Source organism: Hemiscyllium ocellatum, chromosome 13, assembly GCF_020745735.1.
Source record: "Hemiscyllium ocellatum isolate sHemOce1 chromosome 13, sHemOce1.pat.X.cur, whole genome shotgun sequence".
Classification (NCBI taxonomy): domain Eukaryota; kingdom Metazoa; phylum Chordata; class Chondrichthyes; order Orectolobiformes; family Hemiscylliidae; genus Hemiscyllium; species Hemiscyllium ocellatum.
In genome coordinates, this window is record NC_083413.1 from 81,218,964 (window position 1) to 81,246,217 (window position 27,254).

Below are 27,254 nucleotides of genomic sequence, written 5' to 3' on the forward strand. Positions count from 1 at the left end.
CGAGAAATAGTATTAACATTACTGCTGAGTTACTCCAGTAGTCTGTGTTCGTTTCCCTTTCTGGCTCCTAAGTTAGCTGATATTGTTACTGGTTATGTCTCCTTAGGTTCTGTCTGTCTCTCATTCAAATCTGCTGCCATTATCCCTCTCCTGCAAATAAAACAAACCTTTACACACTATCTGTGCAACACCCATTTCATCTCCATCTTCTCTTTCTTCAAAAATTTCTTGAAAGTGTTGTCATCTCCCAAATTTGTCCCCATCTTTTCTGGAATCGGCCACAGTGCAGAAGGAGGCTATTTAGTCCATCTTAATTGTACTGGCTCTCAGAAAGATTCATTCTCTTCATTGCCATTTCCTGACTTTCTTAATGTAACTCTGCACGTTATTGTATGGGCTAATTTGTTTTTAAATACTTAAGTTGAAGTTGCCTCCACCAGCTAATATCCCTTTATGTGACTGGGTGTTATGCTTTGTTTTATTATGCCTCAGTGAAGTATCTTGGACACTTAATTAATCTTGAAGGTGCTAGCTAAATATGAGTTGTTACAGTTAAAACTACAAGCAAAGTCCAATACACATATATGATAAACATTCTTTACGCTGTCTGATTAAATAATTCCAGCCGAAGGGTAAAACAAGATGGACATAGGATAGAAACAATCCATCTTAAACTCAACTTCAGGTCTGTTTGCTGTGGTGCACTGCTCTTATAATGCTTTGACTAACAGCTTTTATAGGGTAAACCTATTTATTTAGATCTATTATCCTTTGAAGTTGCTCCCTGGTGCTGATTTTATTGAGGCTTGTAAGTGATTTGCTGCTATGTTTTAGTGTGGACAGCATAGCCAAATACTCTTTTTTTTAAAAAAGACCTCTTGTGACAGCCAACCTTATATATGTGCAGCTGCTGTGTCTAACAAAATGAAGGAGGTTTCAGTTAAGTCCTCTTGGAACTTGGTTGCAATATAAAAACTGGTGTACCTAATGTCAATATTGTGAAATCAGATGCATTGTCACTACTACTGGGTATTTGTTTTTATTAGTAATGTCACTGATTTCAACAGCGGCAGTGGTCCTAGTGAATTATGGCTGGTAGTTATGAATAGTCCTGATGAAGGATCCTGCCCGAAACATCTACTTCTCCAGCTCCTCAGATGTGTCTAACCTGCTGTGCTATTTCCAGTGCCACACAGAGTGTTATTCACTTAAATGTAAGGAGCAACTGGCAGTGGCTATTCCTGCTTTGTGCTATTGGTGCTCGCTTAACATTTGCAAATTGTGTGCAGATATTCGTTCAGGATGAGATCGACATTGAAGCTCCAGAATATTTATCAGCAACACATGCAATTATCGTTTATCTGAAGCCTGACCTGAGACATCATGGACATTTTACTGGTACAGTCCCAGTACATGTACGATATCATCGGCCAACAGACAGAGAGGAAGCCATTGCTTTGGTGACCCTTCCAGGTCCACAGTTGATGATTCACTGTCAGGAAAGTATGTAAAAAATCAGAATGGGTGCCTTCCAGTTTTTGTTTTTTGCCTTGCATATTTCTGTCCTCTCGCTTGGCTCATCTTGTTGTTTGCTTATGGTTTCATAAGGGAAAACTATTGTCTTGTTCCCCATCCAGAAAGCCTACATTCTTTATTTCACAGTGAGGAGGGGAAATTGGGGGCAGTGGGAAAGGGAAGGAACTCTGGTTGGCTATGTGCTTCATGGTGCAGCCCGAGATGAAAGGAATTGATTTTGATTTGATTCTGCCAAAAATTAATAGTAGCTTGCTGAAAGAGCATTGCTAACTTGCAGTAATTCGAGTGAAATTTAAATATACTTCACAACTGGCAGTAATATAAATGACCCACTTAAGAACTGGGGGCAGGAGTAGGCTGTTCTGTTAAAGTATCTATTTGAGACTGCTCAGAGAATCCCTGATGGACTCAATGTGTAGCTTCTCTTGGTTCGTCTCCGAGATTGTAGTCTGGTAGTCTGGAATATAAAACTCTTACAGACAGTTTAGTTTAAATGATTACCTTTATTTACCAACGGCATCAGTGTTACACTATAACATAGATACCTACAAGCCAAGCTTGACCTAAGCTTCTAAAACCACTAGCAGAGTAGCAGCGCCAGCTCTTACCCCTAAAAGCTCTCTCGGGCTTCTCTCTTATTACTCTCTTATTGCAAACAAGCTGTCTTCATACAGAATTTGGTGTTAAAATTACAAAAACACCACATCTCCTTATTCTGATAAGCAATAAAATGGCAAAAAGTTTGCAGAGGAAGAGAAATTCATTGACAGGTCTGTGTATGCTTGACTAATTAAGCTACATACACATCTCAGTGGGAAACCTTGATCCAGCCAGGCCCCTATTGGCTGATTGCTTTGGTTAAACTTCCGTTTAAAAGTTCATCATAACGAGGCATTGGTCTAAACTATGTGGGAAAGGTCTTGGGGTCACCTCGCTCAGCTAACATGTCCAGTATCAAGCTCCTACAAAATGGCTTTTTCTTTCAAAATCATCTTAGATTCCCAGAATGCAAATTAAATTCATAATATTCCCAGATCTCGAGGTCCAGGGAACAACACGCACACATTCAATCCATGACAAGCCAGTGTTCACTCAAAACAGACCATAAAAGGTTAATTTTCCCTACAGCTTCCGACTGCTGTCTCTCTCTCTCTCTCTTCTGCCCCCCCCCCCCCCCAACCTCTCTCTCAGTATTCCTTGAACCCTTCAGTCAGTGAATGTAATTTACAGAAGAATGTTTTCTCTCTCTCACTCACACATAAATATCTTTCACCTTCCTTACTATGTCGGGTTTTTCCTTGCTTGTAAGGGTAATGAGGTATTCGCTCATTGATGACTGTATCGGCGCTGCCTCGTGCTCCCACGAGGGGGTTGAACAGTTCATCCACTTTACTAACACCTTTCACCCCAACCTCAAATTTACCTGGACGTCTCAGACTCCTCCCTCCCCTTCCTAGACCTCTCCATTTCTATCTCGGGTGACCGAATCAACACGGACATTTACTATAAACCGACCCACTCCCACAGCTACCTAGACTACACCTCCTCCCACCCTGCCCTCTGTAAAAACACCATCCCATATTCCCAATTCCTTCTGCTCCCAGAAGGACCAGTTCCATTACCGAACAACCCAGATGGCCGCCGCCTTCAAAGACTGCAATTTCCTGCCAGACGTGGTCGACGATGCTCTGTACCGCATCTCCTCCACTTCCCGCTCCTCTATCCTTAAGCCCCGCCCCTCCTACCTGTCGTCATTTCCGCGACTTCCAAACGGACCCCACCACCAGGGATATATTTCCCTCCCCTCCCCTATCAGCATTCCGAAAAGACCACTCCCTCCGTGACTCCCTCATCAGGTCCACACCACCCACCAACCCAACCTCCACTCCCGGCACCTTCCCCTGCAACCGCAAGAAATGCAAAACTTGTGCCCACACCTCCCCCCTTACTTCCCTCCAAGGCCTCAAGGGATCCTTCCGTATCTGCCACAAATTCACCTGCACCTCCACACACATCATTTACTGCATCCGCTGCACCCGATGTGGCCTCCTCTATATTGGGGAGACAGGCCGCCTACTTGCGGAATGTTTCAGTGAATACTTCTGGGACGCCCGGACCAACCAACCCAACCACCCCGTGGCTCAACACTTCAATTCCCCTTCCCACTCCACCGAGGACATGCAGGTCCTTGGACTCCTCCATCGCCAGACATAGCAACACGACGGCTGGAGGAAGAGCGCCTCATCTTCCGCCTGGGAACCCTTCAACCACAAGGGATGAACTCAGATTTCTCCAGTTTCGTCATTCCCTCCTCCCCCCGCCACCCAGCCCCCACCCTGTCTCAGTCCCAACCCTCAAACTCAGCACCACCTTCCTAACCTGCAATCATCTTTCTGACCTCTCCGTCCCCACCCCCACTCCGGCCTATCGCCCTCCCCTTATCCTCCTTCCACCTATCGCATTTCCAACGCCCCTCCCCAAAGTCCCTCCTCCCTACCTTTTTATCTTAGCCTGCTTGGCACACTTTTTCCTCATTCCTGAAGAAGGGCTCATGCCCGAAACGTCAATTCTCCTGCTCCTTGGATGCTGCCTGACCTCCTGTGCTTTTCCAGCAACACATTTTCAGCTCTGATCTCCAGCATCTGCAGTCCTCACTTTCTCCTATTCACATTCCAGCACTGTCAAGATGAGGGAGGTGAGCTTCATAAATTCAAATCTGCTGAGTGTGGTATACGTGAAAATGTGTCAGGGTTGTTCTATTACGTACATATTCCACTCGGTTTATTAAACTACCAGTTCTTATTGAGTATGAGTCTTGTTAAGAGTCTTTGATATAATCCAGCAATTTAGTTATTTTACATTCTGTTGTGAAATATGTGCCTCCGGCATGAGAAGGAAGTACTGCCACACATTCCTTCGTCTCCAAAACTCCATCCCATATTCCCAATTCCTTCGTCTCCAAAACTCCATCCCATATTCCCAATTCCTTCATCTCCGCCGCATCTGCTCCCAGGAGGACCAGTTCCAACAACGCACAGCCCAGATGGCCTCCTTCTTCAAGGACCGCAGATTCCCCCCAGACATGATCGACGATGCCCTCCACCGCATCTCCTCCACTTCCCGCTCCTCTGCCCTTGAGCCTCGCTCCTCCAACCGCCACCAAGACAGAACCCCACTGGTTCTCACCTACCACCCCACCAACCTCCGTATACAACGTATCATCCGCCGTCATTTCCGCCACCTCCAAACGGACCCCACCACCAGGGATATATTTCCCTCCCCTCCCCTATCAGCGTTCCGCAAAGACCACTCCCTTCGTGACGTCAGGTCCACACCCCCCACCAACCCAACGTCCACTCCCGGCACCTTCCCCTGCAACCGCAGGAAATGTAAAACTTGCGCCCACACCTCCTTCCTCACTTCCCTCCAAGGCCCCAAGGGATCCTTCCATATCCACCACAAGTTCACCTGCACCTCCACACACATCATCTATTGCATCCGCTGCACCCGATGTGGCCTCCTCTATATTGGGGAGACGGACCGCTTACTTGCGGAACGCTTCAGAGAACACCTCTGGGCCGCCCGGACCAACCAACCCAACCACCCCATGGCTCAACACTTTAACTCCCCCTCCCACTCCACCGAGGACATGCAGGTTCTTGGACTCCTCCACCGGCAGAACACAACAACACGAAGGTTGGAGGAAGAGCGCCTCATCTTCTGCCTGGGAACCCTCCAACCACAAGGAATGAACTCAGATTTCTCCAGTTTCCTCATTTCCCCTCCCCCCACCTTGTCTCAGTCGGTTCCCTCAACTCAGGACCGCCCTCCTAACCTGCAATCTTCTTCCTGACCTCTCCGCCCCCACCCCACTCCGGCCTATCACCCTCACCTTGACCTCCTTCCACCTATCACATCTCCATCGCCCCTCCCCCAAGTCCCTCCTCCCTACCTTTTATCTTAGCCTGCTTGGCACACTCTCCTCATTCCTGATGAAGGGCTTATGCCCGAAACGTCGAATTTCCTGTTCCTTGGATGCTGCCTAACCTGCTGTGCTTTAACCAGCAACACATTTTCAGCTGTGATCTCCAGCATCTGCAGACCTCATTTTTTACCCATTCCACAAGTGAACAAATGTTATCACCTTATTTACACCAATCCATTGACACTAAGAACACATGCCCCCAATTCCTTTGAACAAGCACTTTTCTGCATTCTCTGCAGCAAATGTGTTACATTTTAGACTCCACACTTTCTCAGTATAGCCCTTCAACTTGATAAGATCATGGCCAATCTTTTCATGGACTCAGCTCCACTCACCCACGTTTTCACCATATTCCTTAATTCCTTTTATTTTTTAAAAAATAAACCTTCGCTTTAAAAATGATTACATCAGAGACTGGATGTGTAATTGGAGATGCGTGTTAGGACCCTGTCGAGGTCCTGATGCATTAATTCCATGGGAATTGCTCAAGAAATTTCTACTTCGTGGGAAATTCCAATGCTCCCTAGGACGCTTTGGAAAACGCCTGAGTTAAAGTTGGAGGTATCTCACAGTTCCAATGCACCTACATTGATATTTATCCAGGAAATATTAGACAGAAATATGCTTGCCTAATTCCTGGGTAATTATTCAATTAAACCACCCCTGCTCTACCTTAACAGCCTGACTATACCTAAAGAGATTATATTCCTGACCATCCCTCAACAACTCCTCCCCACCCTTTCCAATGTCCTGTCTGGTCACACTACCTATCTTCTGTGATCCAAGTACCCTTGTGACCTAACTACCTCTTCTTGACTAGTTTAACTTCTGACAGTCCTACCCACCCATCAACGCTCTCTGTCATGCACTTGCTCTCTCTTATAACCTGCTGGTGATCATGATCACTTTGGCACTGCAGCTAGAATTCTCCTGCATTGTAACTGCTTCTTTCTTTTTCTGTCAGCATGCTAGCAAGGAAGCAACTCGTTCCAATGCAAACAGCTGAAACTTTTTAAAAGGGAGATCTTTAAAATACTTTTTTGGACTACATCCTCTAGTTCTGGTCTCCCCCACAAGAATAAGTATCAGTCAATACCCATGCTGTCTGGTCTGACCTAGAATCTTTTAAGTTCCAATAAGAATGCCGTTCAATCTTTGAAATTTCAAAAGGTGTAATCTAATGGGGTGGCATGGTGGCTCAGTGGTTAGCTCTGCTCTCTCAGCCCAGGGATCTGATTTCAATTCCAGCCTTGTGTGACTGTGTGGAGTTTGCACATTCTCCCCATGTCTGCATGGGTTTTCTCCAGGTGCTTCGGTTTCCTCCCACAGTGCAAAGATGTGCAGCTTCTGTGAATTAGCCATGCTAAGTTGACCACAGTCTTCAGAGATATGTAGGTTAGGTGCATTACTCAGGGGAAATATAGAGTATTCGGGTAGGGGAATGGGTCTGGGTGGGTTACTCTTTGGAGGGTTGGTGCGGACTTGTTGGGCCAAATGGACTGTTTCCACACTGTAGGGATTCTATGATTTCTATGGTAATCTGTTTGGTAAATCAAATTCTGATTTGAAAGGAGGATCACCACCTCTTATTCACTTTCGTCTCTTTTTAGATAGTCCATTACCGGAAAGTTGGAAACTTGGTGTAACACAGGCTCCCTGCTCAGCAAGTAATCACAGTATCTGTATCTGGCTGAATGTTAACTATCAGAATGTAAGTAGGTAACTTTTTAAAGAAATATCACCATATTTTTGCAGGTGAATCTGTATTTTGTTTGTATTTTTTGTTGGGGAATAAAACAAAATTGTCATTTACTTATTGGACTTAAGATACAACCAATAATACTTCATATAAATATAATTGTAATGTTCCTATTACATGTTACTTTATAACATATTTCAGTTAAGGGAAGAGCTTCGGTCTGTATAGCTTGTCCATCCACAACAGATCATTTGTATTTGAGAACCAGTCTGATTTTGTCATCTTGAAATTGCTTAAAATTCCTGAAATCACCTTTCCCAGTAATCTGTTCACATTCTTGGCAACCCTTTTTTTTAAAACCCTCTTGCATTTCCTTGAATTTAATTTAAGGTAGCTATTCAAAATTTTCTTGATAAGTAGAGAAAGTGATAAGGGTTCCAAAATGACAATTTTGTTATGAAGTGTACCAGCTACCATATCCCTGAAATGGGGTGGCCAGCTCTGCCTAATGTTTGCCAGATCTATGCAGAGTGGGCAGGTCATGGTGTTAATCAGTGTGCAATGTTGAATTGACATCAGCACTGCCATTTGGAACACCAAGGTCCAGACAATGACTTCTCTTGCCCTTGTGCAGCTAAAAATGATGTTATGACAGACACACAGGTGCAGCAGACAAATACATGCATACACACACATATGCACTCATGCAAACACAATATAAAGAGATCAGTTGCTATTTATTCTGGCTGTTGCTGCGATTCTACATATTTTTGGTCCTTTTCATATTTCTGTTCATATGATTGAAATTTGTTTCTGGTAATTAAAAGTTTTGTGGACAAATCAGTTCCTTTTAGACATGGATGGCTTTTGTGTATTTCATCTTGGCATTGAACAGGAGAATGTGTGCAGAGACTGCACAGTAGGTAAAGCTGCTAACAGAGGGAGAAGAATGGGGAGAAGGTCTCCTAACAGGAGGTTGTATCTGCAGAGATTCTTCAGGGAGCAAATCTAATGTAGAATAAATTGCAGGAATGCTGTTAATATGGCACCCTTTGTGTATTGGCATCAAGAACCATGATGACAGAAATCTGAGTTTCCATGGCAACAAGTGAGGTAGCTAGACAGCATTTTGATACTGCAATACTCAGGTGGCTGCTGCTTGTGCTGTAGTGGATGTTGAGACATTGGCCTTAAGACACTACATCACAGTTGATCCTAGTGTTGCATTGGTGGATTGTGGCCTCCCCTGACACAACACCACTTCCCGTTCCATTTGGGAAAATGGGGCTTTAAACCAAGTTGTCCCAAGGTGGTGCTGAATTCCTCCAAGCTCCTTAACAGTGAGTGCAGGCTTTCCGATTAGTGGAGCACTTTTGTGCTTAAGTAGTCTGGCCCAATAAAGTAATCATCAGTATTTTCAATGTGTCCCAGAACTAGTATGCCATTTCATCTTTGTTCAGTTGCTACCAGTGTGTTTTTTCCCTCTGTTTAGAAGGTACTTGTACCTACTGTGTTACCAGAATTAGATGTCATTTCTATCCTCTCCTCCAATGACACCAAATATAGGTGGGAATTCAAGGAGTTAAGATGACAGAGTCTACAAGGGATATAAGCAAGTTAAAACTTTGCAACCTGTGCAAAAACCTGACAAATGTAATGTGAGAAATTGTGAGCTTGTATGCTTTGGCAGGAAGAATATTATTTAAACAGAGAAAGACTGCTGAAAACTGCAGCAGAGTAATTTAGGAGTGTCCTTATCTAAGGAAAGATGTACTGGCATTGGAGGCAGCCCAGAGAAGGTTCAGTAGGTTGATTCTCGGTGTGGAGGGTTTTTTCTTACAACGAGAAGTTGGGTAATTTGGGGTTACACTTACCAGAATTGAGAAAAATAAGAGGCAAAATTACTGAAACATATAGATTATTAATGGGCTTCACAGAGTAAAGATGGAATGGTTGTTTACCCTTTTGAGAGCTTCTTAGACCAGATGGCATATTCTCAAAGGAATAGGTCACCCATTTAAAACAAATTTGAGGAATTCCTCACTTGGAGGATAGTGAATCTGTGGAATTTTTTACGGCAGTGGGCTATTGAGACTGGATTGTTAAATATATTCAAGGTTGACATTGACAGATTTTTAATCAGTAAGGAAATCAGGGGTTATGAGGATAAGACAAGGAAGTGGAATTAAGGATAATAAGATTAGTTATAATCACATTGAAAGGTGGAGTGAATTCTGGGCTAACTGACCTACTCTGAATCTGAGTTATGGTCTTATGGTCTAAAACTACAAACTGCGTAGGCATTTAACTTGGCACCTACAACTGTGAGACTGAATTACAGTATCTCTGTCTTCATTCATTTCTTGATTTTCCGTTGCCTACTCAGATTCCACTGTTTGAATATCTGAGAGGGGAACAGATCAAGATTAAGGTAGTGATGAGGGCCAAGAAGTCCATGCTTGCACCATTATTATTTTCTTAATTGGAAGATGTTGTGATTTTGAGAAATAGTAATAGATCCCAAGCCAGTTTTGTGATGCAGATAATACATGCCTTGGATATCCTCCCATAACCGTGTAGTTATTCAAAACTCCACTTTCTACGAAAACAGCACCACCAGGACAAAGCATGCCACCTAATTGGCACCCCATCCACTAACTTTAACATTTCCCAATGCACAGTGGCAGCAGTGTGTTCTAACTACAAGATGTACTTTGCATCATTCATTATTTTGATAATATCTTCCAAACCCATGACTTCTAACAACTAGAAGGACAGTGGCAGTAGATCCATGGGGACATCATCCCTTGCAAGTTCTCCTTCAAGCCACATATCCTAACTTAAAGCTATATCACCATTCCTTTCACTGTCACTAGGTTGTAATCCTGGACCTACATCCCAAAGACTGCAACAATTCAAGAAGACAGCTCATCACCATTAATTTAGGGATAATTAGGAATGAGTAATAAATGCTGTCTTAGCCAAAAATGCCCACCTCCTATGAAAGAATAAAGAAAAGACACATATTGAACTTACTGGGTTCTGTGCCAGGTCCTATCTCTGCTGTTTCAAACAGGACTCCATCAGGAATTGGGTCTCCGACTTTGGGAATTTATTTTTTATGCAATTAACTATCTTTCATTTGTTTGTTGTACAGAAGTTAATGTTGTGTTATTCTTAAAAAGAACTGCTGTCATATTGGAATACTTGTATTTGAACTTTAGAGCATGTGTTTATTAAGTATGGATGTGTTGTGACTGTCCTCTGTCTTAGAGATTGCCAAGTCGCAGGATCACTTCCTGTCTCGGGTTGCTGGGTATCACAATTCCTCCTTTTTGTAGGTTGTGGAATCCCTAACACTACAGGTTCCTGTTGGACAGAAGAAACATGTATTGGCTGTGGTCACTGCAACGCTGCTTGTTACCATTCTGTGCTGTAGCCTGCTTATCAGAGCTGTGTGGATACATGGCGAGTTTGAAGACTGGATGAAATTCCAGTAAAAGGTGAGATTTTCAGTCTTGGATTTTATTGGAATTGTTTGGAATAACTCATTGCAGTGGCGTCCCCTTTATATATATTAATTAATTAATACGTACACTCAGTAGTTCCAGCAAATCTACATCCAATGAAGTTAATATTGTATCAACTTGAATTCTTCAATCATCTTGTACATGCATGTTAGTGCAAAGTACATGCAGCTCTGCGCTGTTTTAGCATTCCCATGTGCTTGGAATATATCACTAAGGGTAGCAGAGAGTAGTGGAATTGCTCTGTGTATGAAGGATAGATTTATTCAAAACCAGAGTTCATTTGGCCCATTGTATTTAAGTCAGCATTTTGATGGAGCTATCACTGTTCTCTCCTCTGTAAATATATATATAAAAAACTTACCTGGAAACTAAACTGTCGAGTCTGAGGGGCGTGTCCTCGGCGCTCGGAGGTCACGTGGTCCTCTGATGCGCGCGCAGAGGATGATCACGTGATGCTCTGAAACGCGGGCACGGTCACGTGGTCTCCCTGTTTCGCACTCTGGGAGGTCACGTGATCTGCCGTTTTGCGCCCCGGAAGTGGGCGAGACTGCCGTTTCGTGCTCGAAAGGAGGCCGCATGGTGGTCCTTTGTCTCCGAAAAGGGAAGATCACGTGAGGTCGGACAGCCGGAAATGCGAGGAGGTGGGGAATGGAGGCAGAGCAACAGCCAATTAGAAGGCAATTTCACTTGAGTGATGGTATGATGTTTTCTATGGTATAAAAGACTGTATCAGGGACAGATATACGTCTTTTGTTCTTTCTGAACTGACTGACTGAGTAGTTTGTCAGGGACAGAAAGGTTTAGACCCAGAGCTCTGTGTACTTTATCCACTTACTGCTAGAATAAAACTAAAAGTGTAAGATTAGATATTTTTTTCCTATTGCTTTATTTAAAGAGCACGCAGGACTTGGCTCACACATAAAAGATAATAAGTTTGTAGATTGAGCCTAAAGTCCGTCACCTCATAGCTATGTAACTTTGTTTCCTTTAAGTATCTATATAAAAATGAGTAAGCCATTCAATTCCTCAAACTTGTTTGGCTGTTTGTTGAGATGACAGCTGATCTACACCCTTACAAGAGTTCCAAACTCCTGTAACCCTTGTGTGTGGAAGTGTTTCTCAATTTCACTCCTAGAAGTTTTGGCTGTAAGTTTTAGATTATGCCCTTACCCTGGACTCCAGCTAGGATAAATAGTTTCTCTATGTCTCTCTGTTTTCCTAAATATCTTTAAACTTCACTTGAATCAACATTCAATCTTCTCAATTCCAGAAAATAAGAGTGTATAATTTCTCTTAAAATTTTAAACCTTTATGTGCTAAATTTGCACTGCACTCTCACCAAGGAAAGTTGATCCTTCCTAAGCTGTGATGGTCACAATATTCAGAAGTGTGGTCTGATTAGGCTTTGTCGAACTGAATTATGCTTGTAGAGTCATACAGCACATAAACAGACCCTTCAGGCCGGTCCACACCGAACATAATCCCAAACTAAACTAGTACCACCTGTCTGCTTTTGGCGTGTATTCCTCCAAACTTTTCCTGTTCATGTATTTATCTAGGTGTTGTTTTTAAATGTTGCAACTGTGCCCACATCCACCACTTCCTCAGGAGATTCATTCCATGTGTGAGCAACCTTCTATTTTTAAAAGAAATTGCCCATCATGTTTTTAAAATCTTTCTCCATTCACCTTAAAAATATGTCCCCTGTCATGAAATACCCCATCTTAAGGAAAAGACACCTACCACTAACCCTCCCTATACCCCTCGTGATTTTATACCTCCTATGCTCCAATGAAAAAAAGTCCCAGCCTATCCAGTCTTTCTTTTTAACTTGTATCTTGTCATACCCAGCAACATTCTAGTAAATCTCTTTTGAACTCTCTCTAGCTTAATATTATCCTTGCTCTGAAAGGGTGACCAGAACTGGATACAATACTCCAGAAGAGACCTCACCAATATTCTGTACAACCTGAACATGACTTCCCAACTGCTGTACTCAAAGGACTTCTATTCCCTTGTACTTATTCCTTTAGATATAAAGGTCAATGCTCCCTCATTCTTTTGAGTATTTTACTGCTTGATCATTGCATTTTAAGGAACTGTGCACTTGGACCCAAATCTCTTTGGATCTGTACTATTTTTCCAAATCCTTACATCTGCTTTTACCACCCTTCCAAGCAATACATTACAGATCACAGCAACTTGCTATGTTTAAAGAAAGGCAACAAGAACATTTCTTTCTCTCAAATTAGGTACAGCAAAAAGAACTGGTCTGTTTATCTTCCTATGCACATTCCACAAATTGCACGTTTCACTGTCTATTTCTGATACATAAGGAGGGAACACATGCTTGGAATGCACTCCGGTTCTTTCGCTCAGCCAGCATTGTTGATTGATTAAACTCTGTTAATGGATGGGATTTTTAAATTTTTATTGAAGTTACGCAGCTAATTAAGAGAATCTGCAATAAAATTGTCTGGCATTTTCATTTACTGCCACATAAGCTTTTATCTAGTGCCATTGGTTAGTTGCAGGCAAACTTTGGAGGAAAAAGCTGTTTTCATAATTTTTCTGCATATTTGTGCTGATCTTCTGCCAGATTTACAGTGGAAAGATTGGGAAGGGGAAAAAAACTGTAAACGTTCCATGATCTAGTCTAAAAAGGAATAATTAAAGTCACTGTTAAGTTCATGAAAACTTGTCTGTGCAGCCAGAATTCAAAGTTTTGTCAGACAAAAGTACAGAACTAGATAAATGTTCTTTAAACCACCCGGTACAGATTCTCTGGCATTCTCAATCTGCTATATATCAATTTTCTTGATGTTCAGAATGGCTGTAAATAGCAGCCTAGTGGAATTGAGGATTTCAGACATTAAGGAAGTCACTTAACATTTCTCAAATATTTCTTGTGTTTGGAGAATGTCTTCACATGAATGCCAGATACTTGAGACCAGACAGGAAAGACCTGTTGAACTACCAATTTCACTGTCCCATAATGTTCAAAAAGTCCTGCCTGAAAGACCTCAGGCAATTTTTGCACTAATGCAACAAAATAATTTAACAGCTGCACATATTATATTTTCTGCATTTTGGACTTGCTAAATCAGTTGTACATGGCTATAATGGCCAAGTTTTTTACATGCGCTTTCCCCTAGTCCTCTCCTACTTGTTATCGAAAAGGTAGTATCCTGAGAGATATTTGCCGTGCTTTTTTTCTAAATTTGCTAATTAAGTAACAAATTAAGTGTTTTGTGAATAAAGTTACTTCTGAAATCTGAACTATATAGGTCGTGTTCTCTTTGTCTGCTTCCCAGGGTCTCCTGAGGGGTCAATTAACTGAACATCAACCGGTCCTTGATGGTCTGCTCTTCTGAGGCCACTTTGATAGCTGTGCGCAGAATGGTGTTTGGCATGAGACTTGCTGCACTTAACTCTCCACCACTATGCTTAGAGCTGAAATAGAAACTCATTTGTGCAAAGACAGGTGGATGGAATAACCGGCTCTTCCCAACACACTCAGAATCTACATCTGAATTGTGTGGGCTCTCTTCCCATCTTCAGTTTCCTAACCTAATATGGATTAAATAATAATATGGTCTATAACACTAAACAGCTGGAATATACTTTTGAAGAACAGTGATGATATCCTTAACTCTGAGCCAGGAGGCATAGATCCAAGTCCCACAGCTCCAGAGGTGAGTCATAACATCTCTGAACAAGTTGATCTGAAAATATCTACACATACTGCCTCAACAACAACGCAAAATACTGCAGATGCTGAAGATCGGAAATACAAATAGGAAGCCTTAGAGATACTTAGCAGGTCTAGCAGCATCTACGAATGGAGAAACAGATTTTAACACAAGTGTGTGTGAGAGACTAGCTGGACCATCACTAATTTCTCTTGAGAAGGTGGTGGTGACCTGCCGCCTTGAACTGCTGCAATCCGTGTGTAGGTAGAAGCATAATGCTCCTTTGGCAGAGATTCCAAGATTTTTAATTTTAGTGACAGTGAAAGAACAGCGGTACATTTCCATGTCACAGTGGAGGGGAACTTACAGGTAGTGATGTTCCTATGTATCTGCTGCTCTTGTGCTTCTGGATTGTCGTACTTATGGATTCGGAAGGTGCTGTCTGAGGAGCTTTGGTAAAATTCTGCTGTGCATCTGTTTCTTTATTCAGAGATGCTTCTACTGAGCATTGCTGGTGGAGGGAGTGAATGTGATCCCATTCAAATGGGCTGCTGTGTCTTGAATAGTTCCTGAGTTGTGTTGGAGCAGCATTCATCCAGGCAAATAAAGACTATTCCGTTACAGTCCTCACTTGTGCCTTGTAGGTGGTGGGACAAGCTTTGGTGAGTCAGGAAATAAGTTACTAATTACAAGGTTCCTAGCCCCAGACCTGGTCTGCTTGGAACTGAAAAGAGATGGAAAACTGTATACTATAGAAAAAGGTAGGGATTAAGAAAGTGGCATAATGGAAAGGTCAGAGGAAGGTTAGACAGTGAACAAGGTTAGAGTTCAGCTTTGTTACATAACAAAAAGCCACGGGTATAGTAATAGTTGTAAAGAAGTAACATTGATCCAGAGTAGCTGTTAATAGCAGGATGGGTCAACTATGCTGATTCAAAATCATGGAAACAAGAAGCTAGAGTGGTGGTAGTTGGGGTGAGTGGAAACCAGAATAGAGCTCATGATTACAGGTTGTGAAACTTAAATGTTGAGTCCAGAAAGCTATGAAGTGTCTAAATATAAAATGAAGTGCTGTTCCACCAACTTGTGTTGGGCGTCACTGGAACATTGCAGCGAATGTGAGCAGTAGGACAAGATGGTGTTTTGAAATGGCAGTGGACTGGAAGGTCAGGACCATGCTTGAGGATTGAACATAGGTATTCAGTAAACATGCTTTTGATGTCCCCAGTAGAGTGGAGACTGCAGTGTGACCTTGTGAGCAGCAAACATGATGGTTTCTGTCACGAAGTTAATATGTAAAAATAGTAAAATTGTAAAATGGAGGGAAAGCATTGCAACATCCCTTTAAGAGATGATGTTCTTTTCGGTGTTTAGAGATTTGAAAATGGACATCTGAACAGCAGTTTAAAGTGCAGAGAGCATCCAAATTGAAACCTTTTGTATCAAACAGCCAAGTAACATTTTTACCAAGACAACAGTTTAAATTCAGCCGATTAATTTGACAAGACACTTGAAGACTAAGGACCAATTGAATTTAAAATGGATTGTTTTGACACCAGGAAGCCAATCAAATTATAAGAATTTAATGTGTCATAGAGGAGTATGTAAAACTGGGATTTTTGAAAAATAGCAGACAACCACCTGCCATCTGAAGGGAGAGCCAAACTTAAGCTGCAGCGAAAGCAAGTTCACCATCTGAGACACAAACCTGGCTTTCACGCAAAGTTACTAAGCTCTCTAAAAAGACCCATCAAAGGTACCACAATATTTCCAGCTCAAAATTCTCTCAGAGGAATCATCAGAGGGATGATTGTGACATGAGATCAACAGAAGGAAGGTTGGAGATAAAAACAAAGACATAAACTTTGCGAATTTGGAGAGATTAAGTTTTAGTTTATTGCTTTCTTTATTAATTGGGTTTATGTAAGTGGAACTTATAAAGTGGCAGGGAGTTTCTTACCTCTTGACCCACGTTAACAGATTATGAGGGGACAGCTGAATGTCTCTGGGTGTTTTGGATTTAATTATTATTAGAAGAGAGCCTCTACTCCCATCATGACCGATTTGAGGTTTGTGTGTCAGTTCATTATTGGAGGGGCTCGACCTCACACCCGTATCGGTTGAAACAAGTGTTTCTAGTAAAAGGAATGTTGCTGGACTTGGTTAGGGCAGACAAACTGTTGCATTTCCTGCGATTGCATGAGAAAGGCTGTGGGAGAGGGATGAGGTTATTCAGGAGTGGGTCCAGGTAAACTCCTTTTGGTTTGCTGACAAGGATGGTGTGAAAGCGACCCTACATTGGAAAAACCAAACGCAGACTGGATGACCGCTTTGCTGAACACCTCTGGTTCATGCATATGCATGACCCTGACCTTCCCGTAGCTGGTCATTTTAACAGTCTCCTGCTCACCTGCCCACTTGTCTGTCCTCAGCATGCTCTTTAATAAATCTTTTGACATATCATCACAACTCTTCTAACATTTATACCTCCATTGGATTTGATCTTCAGTGATGAAGCATATTTCTAAACATTGGTTCAGGTTGGTAGTTCCTGATGATTTATGATGACTTCATGTCCATTTTGATTCAGTTATTGCTTCTTCAGTAACAGCTGTCAGGATGTTGCTATGTTTTGAGTTCTACATGCACATCATTGTTACATATGTCTCCTTGATAAATGAGGGAAGTCTGATTGCCCTGTCTCAGTGGGGTTCAGTACTCAAGTTTGCAAAGTGCTTCATCAGCCAAACTGCCTGAGAGTTATCAGCTGGATCACTTATACTGAGACTTGCTATTGATATATTTCTCAATCAGTTCAAGAGCTTGTCAGTAGTGTTTTCCTTTCCCTTTGCACTGTGGTTCCTTAAAGCTTGCCAATGTTCAAGCTTCCTTTTTTTTGCTCCACCTCAAATTTCCAATAGAAGTCCCTGTAATCAGTCATGAGTTGTTAGTTGTGCCTTTCTCTGAGTAACTTGAATTCTAAAAACAAATCATTTTATTCACGTGGTCATATTTCTGTTCTCATTTCCTGAATTTTTGTCAGAGATATAAATCAAGTCCTGCCAAATTCCCATTTTCGGTTTAAATAATTTGTTTTATAACCTTTATTAACACCTGATTTCCACTCTAGTCCTTGTACAGTCTCATTATTAAAGCTCTCTATAAACAGAGATGAAAGCTCTTCCCTGTTAAGTTTATCTCTTTGTACTTTGAGGAAGCTTGGATTGGGTAGGGCTAAAGATAGTAAACCATAAGCCCTGACTTCACTTCTGTTCTCAATATATTTGAGTTTGGAGGAGAATATGAAGGTTTGTCGAAGATACTAAATAGAAGGTTTGGCAAACACCAAGAAAGACTAACAGACAAACTGGGGGATAGCGCATTCAATTTAATATAGAAAAATATGCATTATTTTGCTCTCATAGGAAAGACATGGAATAGAAAAGAGGTTGTATTTATTTAGCATCTTTCAAATTCATAGAACACTCAAGTGCTTCATAGCCAATGAAATACTTTACATCCTGCCTGTCGTTGTAACACATACGTATGTATGAACATAAACTATTATGAGCCGAAAGGGGCCATTGGGCCGGGTTTCCAGTATCATAGACTCATCTGATTCAGCCCTCTCATGGCTGACTTTACTGTGGTTACAACTCTAATTTTCTGTCTGCCCTCTATATCCTTTCACACCCTTGTCAATGAAGCATCTAACTAACTGAGACTTAAAAATATTTAGTGATAACTCACACCTCCACATTCCTCCCTTTTGGGAAGACAGTTACAAGAATGCCTTTCGACCTATTGTGTCCACACTGGTGAAAAATAGCTACCTAACTATTCCAATCCTATTTTCCAGCACTTGACACATAGCTTTGTTTTCCTTGACATTCTGCATTATGAGGATTTCTGACTCTGCGACCTAGAGTGTGTTCTAGATTCCCATCACCCTCTGGATGAAAATGTTTTTTTGCCTCACATCTCCTCTAAATATCCAGCCCCTTACCATAAATCTATGACCCTGGTCATTGATCCCTACTCCAAGGGGAAAGGTTTCTTCTAGCTTAATATATCTTGTGTTCCCTCTCAATCTCCTCTGCTTTAAGGAAAACAAGCACAGTCTGTCAAATCTTTCTTCAATATTGAAACTTCACAGCTCAGGCAATATTCTAGTAAATCTCCTGTTCTACTCTTAGGTGCGTTCACACCTCTCCTATAATGTGAGTTCTGGAATTGCACACAATACTCTTGCTGTTGCTAACCAGCATTTTATACAGTTCCAGCATAACCTCCCTACTCTTAAACTCCGCCTCAACTAATAAATGTAGTTATACCATATGCTGACTTAACCCAGCACCAATTTTTTTTGTGGCATGGCAAAATCCCACAAAAAATAATGGAATATGAATGGAGCTTTAGTTATGTTGAATGACAATTAATAGCAGTTGGGAGACTTGGAACAGCCATTCAATGGAAAGGAAATGTAGGATGTGAATAAACAGCATTCAAATAAATAATTACGATGATGTTAGGGGGAGCAGATAACTTTAGCATAAGTGGTTAAGTGCAGAAATACAGACTTTACTAATGAATTTGTGCAAAGCAATGGTGGCCACATTTGGTAGTGTTTGCAGTCTTGGTAGCCTCATTGTTGATAGATTTTGAAAGCTATGGAGAGAATGAAGCAGATTCATAAAATGGATGCCAGAAATTTAAAGATTGTGATTTGAGCTGAACTCTCTGAAAATAACAGTGAATGTCTTCACTTTTGACTATGCGATAGAAGGCCATTGAAGAAGTAGCTGAAGGTGGTTGGACCTAGGACACTCCCCTGAAATAATTCTGCAGCAATGTCCTGGGGTTGAAGTAATTGGTCTGTAACAATCTTTCTTTCTGTTACCTATGACTCCAGCCAGTTGGATTGTTTTGCCCTGAATGCCATCAATTTCAATTTTACTGCAGTTCAAACATAGTTTTTTAAGAGCATCTTCTCACTTTTCAGTTCCTTTTAAGGAAATTCATGCTACGTTGATGTTTTTCCTTTCATTCCATATTTCTCATTCTGTTATTGTCTTTATTTCTACTGTTCACATTTTTTTTCTTTTTTGTACAAAAGTACTTAAAAATGATAACAATGCTGTTCCACTGGATTCCACTCCTCTGCACTGTAACACGCAGATGCTACAGCTATAAACCTGAAACTAGCTTTCAGCTCTATTTTGCTGCAGCATACATCCTGAATAGAAATGTGTTTCACCTGAGTCATAGTCCATTTCTCCACTGCTTTGAAGCTTATATTTTGCTGCTGTTTTCAGAGTCTGAGAGTGTGAACTCTCTGCTGGATCATCTTAATTCCAGTATCTGGTCTTGGTGTCACTTCATAGGACAATAAGAAATAGAACAAAAATAGGACATTTGGCCCATTTGAATTTGCTCTTCATTCATTAAATTCATATTGGTTTACTACCTCAGCTCCACCTTCCCACTCTGATGCCACATCTTTTGATTTCATTAGAATCCAAAAATCTGTTATCCTTTGTCTTGAACATACTCCATGTTCAAAGCTCTTTAAGGTTGATAAATCCAAAGATTTACAACCCTTTGAGTAAAAAAATGTTTCCTTGTCTCAGTTCTAAATGGCATGTTAATATTCTGATATTATGACCCTTTATTCTACATCTTCCTACTGCGAGAAACATCCTCCTTTAAGAGTTGTATGTTTCAATGATATATCTTCGCATTCTTCTAAACTTAGCCTGGTCCATTCAATCTACCTCATCTCAGTATCTGTTTCATGAACTTTCCTTGTAATTTATCCTTCCTTCAATCAGGAGAACAAAACTGTGAACAGTCCTCTAGATGTGAACTGAATAAGGCCCTCCACCAATGTAGAATTATCCTTCTGCTCTTCCTTTCCAATTCCTTTGCAATAAAAGCTAAATTTGGTTTTCTAATTTCTTGCTGTACTTCCATGTTAACTTTTCATGATGTGTACAAGGATATACAAGTCTTTGCCAATACCGATATTTCTAAGACTTGCAAGGTTGGAAAGGTTGTTTTCCTACTTTTTTGTGCTAAAGTCAATGTTTTCAGATTTTTTTCCTATTATATTGCATTCACAATATACTTTCCCACACATTTAATCTATTCATATCCTTTAGCAGCTTCTTTATGTCCTCCCCACACTAATGTCCACCTAGTGAATTTGGATGCATTGCTAATGCCACCTCATACAAGTCATTGAACTGGATTGTAAAAATGAAGAGGAAGTGCTGGATGTCTTGAAGCGGTTAAAGGTGGATAAATCCCCAGGACCTGATCAAGTGTACCCGAGAACTCTGTGGGAAGCTAGAGAAGTGATTGCTGGGCCTCTTGCTGAGATATTTGTATCATCGATAGTCACAGGTGAGGTGCTGGAAAACTGGATGTTGACAAACGTGGTGCCACTGTTTAAGAAGGGCAGTAAAGACAAGCCAGGGAACTATAGACCGCTGAGCCTGACCTCAGTGGTGGTCAAGTTATTGGAGGGAATCCTGAGGGACAGGATGTACATGTATTTGGAAAGGCAAGGACTGATTAGGGATAGTCAGCATGACTTTGTGTGTGGGAAATCATGTCTCAAACTTCATTGAGCTTTTTGAAGAAGTAACAAAGATTGAGGGCAGAACAGTAGATGTGATCTATATGGCATTTGACAAGGTTCCCTATGGGAGACTGATTAGCAAGGTTAGATCTCATGGAATACTGGGGGAACTAGCCATTTGGATACAGAACTGGCTCAGAGGTAGAAGACAGAGGCTGGTGGTGGAGGATTATTTTTCAGACTGGAGGCCTGTGACCAGTGGAGTGCCACAAGGATCGGTGCTGGGTCCTCTACTTTTTGTCATTTACATAAATGATTTGGATGCGAGCATAAGAGGTACAGTTAGTAAGTTTGCAGATGACACCAAAATTGGAGGTGTAGTGGACAGCGAAGAGGGTTACTTCAGATTACACCAGGATCTGGATCAGATGGGCCAATGGGCTGAGAACTGGCAGATGGAGTTTAATTCAGATAAATGCGAGGTGCTGCATTTTGTGAAAGCAAATCTTAGCAGGACGTATACACTTAATGGTAAGATCCTAGGGAGTGTTGCTGAACAAAGAGGCCTTGGAGTGCAGGTTCATAGCTCCTTGAAAGTGGAGTCCCAGGTAGATAGGAGAGTGAAGAAGGCATTTGGTATGCTTTCCTTTATTGGTCAGAGTATTGAGTACAGGAGTTGGGAGGGCATGTTGCGGCTGGACAGGACATTGGTGAGGCCACTGTTGGAAAATTGCATGCAATTCTGGTCTCCTTCCTATCGGAAAGATGTTGTGAAACCTGAGAGGGTTCAGAAAAGATTTACAAGGATGTTGCCAGGCTTGGAGGATTTGAGCTATAGGGAGAGGCTGGAGCTGTTTTCCCTGGAGTGTCGGAGGCTGAGGGGTGACCTTATAGAGGTTTACAAAATTGAAGGGCATGAATAAAACATTTGATTTTTTTCCTGTGTTTTACAGGATAGGGTCATACAAATTCAAGGAGACAGAACCGGGAAGATGTTAGGTTAATATTCTTTGTTCAGGCAGGATACTAAGATAATAAAACATGACCTCTTGCATGCATTATTTAAGGTCTTTGAATGAGGTAAATAGGCAAAGTCTTTTCCCTGGGGTCGGAGAGTCCAGAACAAGAGGGCATAAGTTTAGGGTGAGAGAGGAAAGATATAAAAGAAACCTAAGGGGCAACTTTTACACACAGAGGGTGGTATGGGTATGGAATGAGCTGCCAGAGGAAGTGGTGGAGGCTGGTACAATTGTAACATTTAAGAGGCATTTGGATGGGTATATGAATACGAAGGGTTTAGAGGGCTATGAGCCAGGTGCTGGCAGGTGTGACTAAATTGGGTTGGGATATCTGGTCGGCATGGACAGGTTGGACCGGAGGGTCTGTTTCCATGCTGTACATCTCTATCACTCTATGCTTCTTTTAGCTCCTCATCAAAATCCAAATACACCAGATACACTTGTTCCCTGTTGTCTGTCTGCTGCCCTTCTAGGTGAAAGTGGTCAAAAGTTTGGAAAGTGTTGTATAAGAATTTTTGGTGAATTTCTATAGTGCATTTTGAAGATAAAACGCACTGCTGCAACTGAGCGTCAGTGGCAGATAGAGTGGATATTTGTGGATGTGGTGTCAATCAAATGGGCTGCTTTGTTCTGAATAATATCAAATTTCCTGACTATTATTGGAGCTGCACTCGTCCAGGCAAGTGAGAAGTATTCCATCACACTTCAGAATTATGCTTTGCAAATGGTGGGCAAGCTTTGGGGAGTCAGGAGGTGAGTAACTTGATGCAGTAATCTGAGCCTTTGACCAGTCTCGTAGCTGCAATAATTATGTGGCGAGTCGAGTTGAATTTTTGGTCAATGGTAACCCCCAGGATTTTGATAATGGGAGATTCAGCAACGGTAACGCCATTGAATGTCAAGCAGTCGTGGTTAGATTATCTCTTATTGGAGATGGTCATAGCCTGACATTTTTGTGGCACGAATGTTTTATGTGCTATTTTTCAACCCAAGTCTTAGATATTGTCCAAATTTTGCTGCATTTGAACATGGACTGCTTTGGTATCTGAGGAGTCATGAATGGTGCTGAATATTGTGCAATCATCAGTGACCATCCCCACTTCTGACCTTAATGATGGAGGGAAGGTAATTGACGAAGCAGCTGAGGATGGTTGGGCCACAGCCAATGCCCTGAGGAACTCCTGCAGGGATGTCTTGGAGCTGAGGTGACTGATATCCAACAATTACAACTATCTTGCTTTGTATAACCAGCAGAGTTTTTCCCGATTTTCCATTAATTCCATTTTGCTAGGCTCCTTGATGTCACACTCAGCCAATACAACCTTTGATGTCAAGGGCTGTCACTCACCTCACCTCTGGAATTCAGCTCTTTTATCCATGTTTAAAACAAGATTGAAATTAGGTTAGGAGCTGAGTGGTCCTGGCAGAACCCAAACTGGGCATCAGTGAGTAGGCAGTTGCTAAGCAGGGTTCCTTGGTAGCATGGTTGATGACATCTTCCATCACTTTACTGATAATTGAAACTAGACAGATCAGGCAATAATTAGATGAGTTTACTTGGTATTGTCCAAGTACCAAGTTTGACCTAAATATTTTCATAGTATTCCTGTCTTTGCAACCAACAGCTTTTGTTTTAAGTTCATCATCCGCTACTTCAATTCCTCTGAGTTCACTCTGTCTGTATAAACTCCTGTCACCACTTTTGAGACACACATCGATTTTATTATCCTTCATGGTCTTTTTACTCCTGTGCATCATTCACAGATAATGCTGTCTGTGATCACTTGCCTGTGACCTTCTACAACCATATCCCTCTTCCCATGACCAACCCTAATTTCCTACTGTCCCCCAGATGAAAATTCACCAGGTCACTTTCACACTCCTAATTATTGAGCTCTTTGGTCCTGTATTTGCAATAACAATTCTACTCAATCTTACTTGCAGCTCTACCTTTGATGCCCTTGATCCTAATAAAAACCTCCATGTCCCACTCTGCTCATTCCACCTTTTTAAGCTCTAAGGTTTCTGTCCCTGCTTCCGCATGTCAAGGATTAGAGGGTTCCTCATTTATAATGGACAAATAGTTTAGTCATTCATCAACAAATCTGCAAAATCACTTCCACAGGCCAGAATTGTCCTTGAAATTGAAGATGTAATATTTGGATTTGTTCGGGTGGCCCAGCGGCTCAGTGGTTATCCATGGTAATGACAAAGACCTGGGTTTGATTCCACCCTCTGACGACTCTGTAATATTCTTCCCATTCCTGTGTGGGTTTCCTCCCACAGTCCAAAGATGTGCAGATTAGGGGGATTGGCCACCTAAATTTCCCCGTGGTGTCCAGGGATATGCAGGGTTACAGGGGTGGGCCTGGGTGGGATGCTCTTTGGAGGGTCGATGTGGAATTAATGGGCCAAATGGCCTGCTTCCAAACTGTAAGCATTCAGTGACTCTGATTTTAGAATGCCAGTCAGGATTTCGAAGCGTATACAAACAATGATGGAGAAACAATGAAGCAGAATGAACTAATTAAGAAATTGAGAAGGCCATTGTCACATTGGTTCCAAATCAGCCCCCAACCCCTGTAAACCTTTTACGCAGAATACATGCATTTTTTTTTACTGTCTCTGGAATGACATTACCAAATCTCTGCATTGGAGTTACGGTGCAGGAACACAACTATCAGCCCACTGCAGGCCATTGTGCTATGTCTTTATCAATTACAATGTAATATTAAATAGGCAATGAAAACATATATCAATTGTGCTAATTTGAACAGCAGTGGAGAAGCACCTGGACTGTCCAGTATTGGTTCCCCACAGGTGTGATAAAGGCATTACTTGACTTTGCAACTCAATTCCGATTATTGAAATTTCAATAACACAGTATTTCTCAGACTATGGTTAAAATCCCATGAGAGACAGAAAATAAAAGCAGCATTGACAAAACACTACTTTGTTAGCCAACCTATACTCCAAACAGAAAAGATCCTCCATTTAACATTTAAAATGACTGAAAAGTACATCTGTGAGGGGTAATTTAAGTGGCCCCTTAAAGTGTCTACTTATTCTCTAAGAACAAGTCTGAAGAGGCTCCTTATTCCTTTTACAGCATGATCATTTCTAATCCTTGAATTGATTTTCATAATGTGGTTCTCTGGAGCTTCCTTCCTCTATCCAAAGCTAGTCAAATTTTCCAGCCTCATTTAAATCCTCAGTTTTGATCTCTTCAATAGTAAAACAATTCAAACTTGCAGATTTTTATCTTTTATCACCCTTCTTCCCCATCTCTTGCAGACTGTAGCCTCATATTTAAAAATCTCCAATTAGGTTTCTGTGTGTCACAGCATAGTGGCATTATGGTTTTGTTCTTGTATTTGTAATCCAGAAACTTAGACTAAAGATTTAGAGATTTGAGTTCAAGCACTACCATGGCAATTTGCAAATGTTAATAAAAAGCTATTAAAATAGTAATGACCTCCAGTGCTCATGGATTATTGTGAAAATCAAATTGATTTATTAATATCCTTTTAAGGAACTTATTGTCCTTTCCCAGACTGGCCAGTATGTGACTTCAGTTGTGGAGGAATATGATTGACTCTTAATTGGCACTGGATCTTCGTATTTTCTTCAGCCACCAAGAGGTTACACCCAAGCCACTAATCCTGGCAATGTCCTCCTTGAGGACAGCACAAACCTTTGCAAAATTGAGATATTCAAGAAACAGCCTGTTCAGATTCATCTCATACCAAAACCAGCTATGTCCTAACCAGCAGCTGGACAGATCCACCAGAGGTGGCAGCATGGAGCAGGGGTGGAATTCCTCAACATTGACTCAAGAATCCATAAGACTCGTGGCATTAGATGAAATATGAGCAAGGGAAACTCCTACTGATTAACATCTACTGGATGAATCCATACTCCTGTATGCTGAACACCAATTGATAGAAACACTGAGGATAATAAAGGAATAGAACATATTTTGGGTCCAGGCTACAATATTGATTATCAAGAATGGCTTGGTAACATGACTATTGGTTAAGTCCTGAAGGCCATATCTGCCAGACTCAGACAGCTGGTGAGAGAACCAATAAGAGTAAAAACCTACTTGGCCTTGTCCTCCTGAATCTTGCCTGTTCCTGATGTCCCAGTAGTTATAGGGGGACTCGTTGCATCATTCCTAGTGGATACTAGGTCCTCACTTCACAATGAAAATGATCTCCATTGTGTTATGTGGCATTGTAAAGAATGGATTCAGTTCAGAAGTACAGCACCAAACTGGGCATCGATCATCAGCAGCAAAATTGTATTTATAGCCTCAGGGTCCATCATTTCCCTCGCTCTACCATTGCCATCAAGCCAGGGGATGAACCTTGGGCAGTATAGGAGAAACTGCCAGCAGTAGCAGTCTTACTGAAAATGTTATGTTAACCTGATGAATCAGTACTTGTCTATTTGGTAAAGCAGGACTCCACATATGCTAAACAGTGAAAAACGATGTGCTTTTGACAAAACTGGGTGGGGGGAGGTGGCAGACGTCGACCTTTTGGTGGTGTCACTGGACTAGAACAAGGTAAGATTCTGGGGACTTGTGTGTGAATTCCACTACAATAGATGGTCGTAAATTCAATAAAAATCTGGAATTGAAAATCTAATGATGACCATGACACTATCCTCAGCTGTCATAAAAAGCCATCTAATTCATTAATATCCTTCAAGGAAGGACAACTACCTTAACTGGTCTGGTCTACATGTGAGTCCAGACCCACAATGTGCTTGACTCTTAATTGCCCTCTGAAATGGTCTAGCAATTCAGTTGTATTCACAGCTAGCAAGTCTCAAAAAAACAATGACACTGGATGGACCACCTGACAGCAATCTGGAAAGGTTGGAACCAACAGTGGCATATACAATCCTGCCGACTCTGTAAAGTGCTTCAATAGGAGAGCTGTCTCACAGACTGACATAGCAATTCTTATAGAATCTTACAAGTAATGCCCCAGATACCATGATCACCATCCCTGGATATGTCTTGTTGCAGTGGAAGGACAGATCCAACAGGGATGGTGGCACAATGATATATGGGAGAGAGTTCCTCTTGGAGTCTGGAGCCCATTAATCATGCCATCAGGTTAAATATTGGCAAGGAAAACTCCTGCTGATTACTACATATGAAGTCCCTTTGGCTAATCGATCAGCACTACTTCATGTTG

The 27,254-nt window shown here is 41.6% G+C and overlaps 2 protein-coding genes across 2 annotated transcripts in view; both read left to right on the forward strand.

Moving 5' to 3' along the window:
- pigx (phosphatidylinositol glycan anchor biosynthesis, class X) overlaps positions 1–10,577 on the forward strand; it is a 23,909-nt gene extending 13,332 nt beyond the window's left edge. The window contains exons 4-6 of the mRNA XM_060833963.1: positions 1,290–1,503; positions 7,132–7,232; positions 10,494–10,577. Of these exons, the coding sequence (XP_060689946.1) occupies positions 1,290–1,503; positions 7,132–7,232; positions 10,494–10,577 (399 nt within the window). The remainder of the gene's footprint in view (positions 1–1,289; positions 1,504–7,131; positions 7,233–10,493) is intronic.
- An 83-nt stretch (positions 10,578–10,660) lies between these two features.
- Positions 10,661–27,254, forward strand: part of boka (BCL2 family apoptosis regulator BOK a) — a 51,658-nt gene continuing 35,064 nt past the window's right edge. Inside the window, exon 1 of the mRNA XM_060835012.1 lies at positions 10,661–10,723. The gene's annotated coding sequence lies outside the window, so the exon portion shown is untranslated. The remainder of the gene's footprint in view (positions 10,724–27,254) is intronic.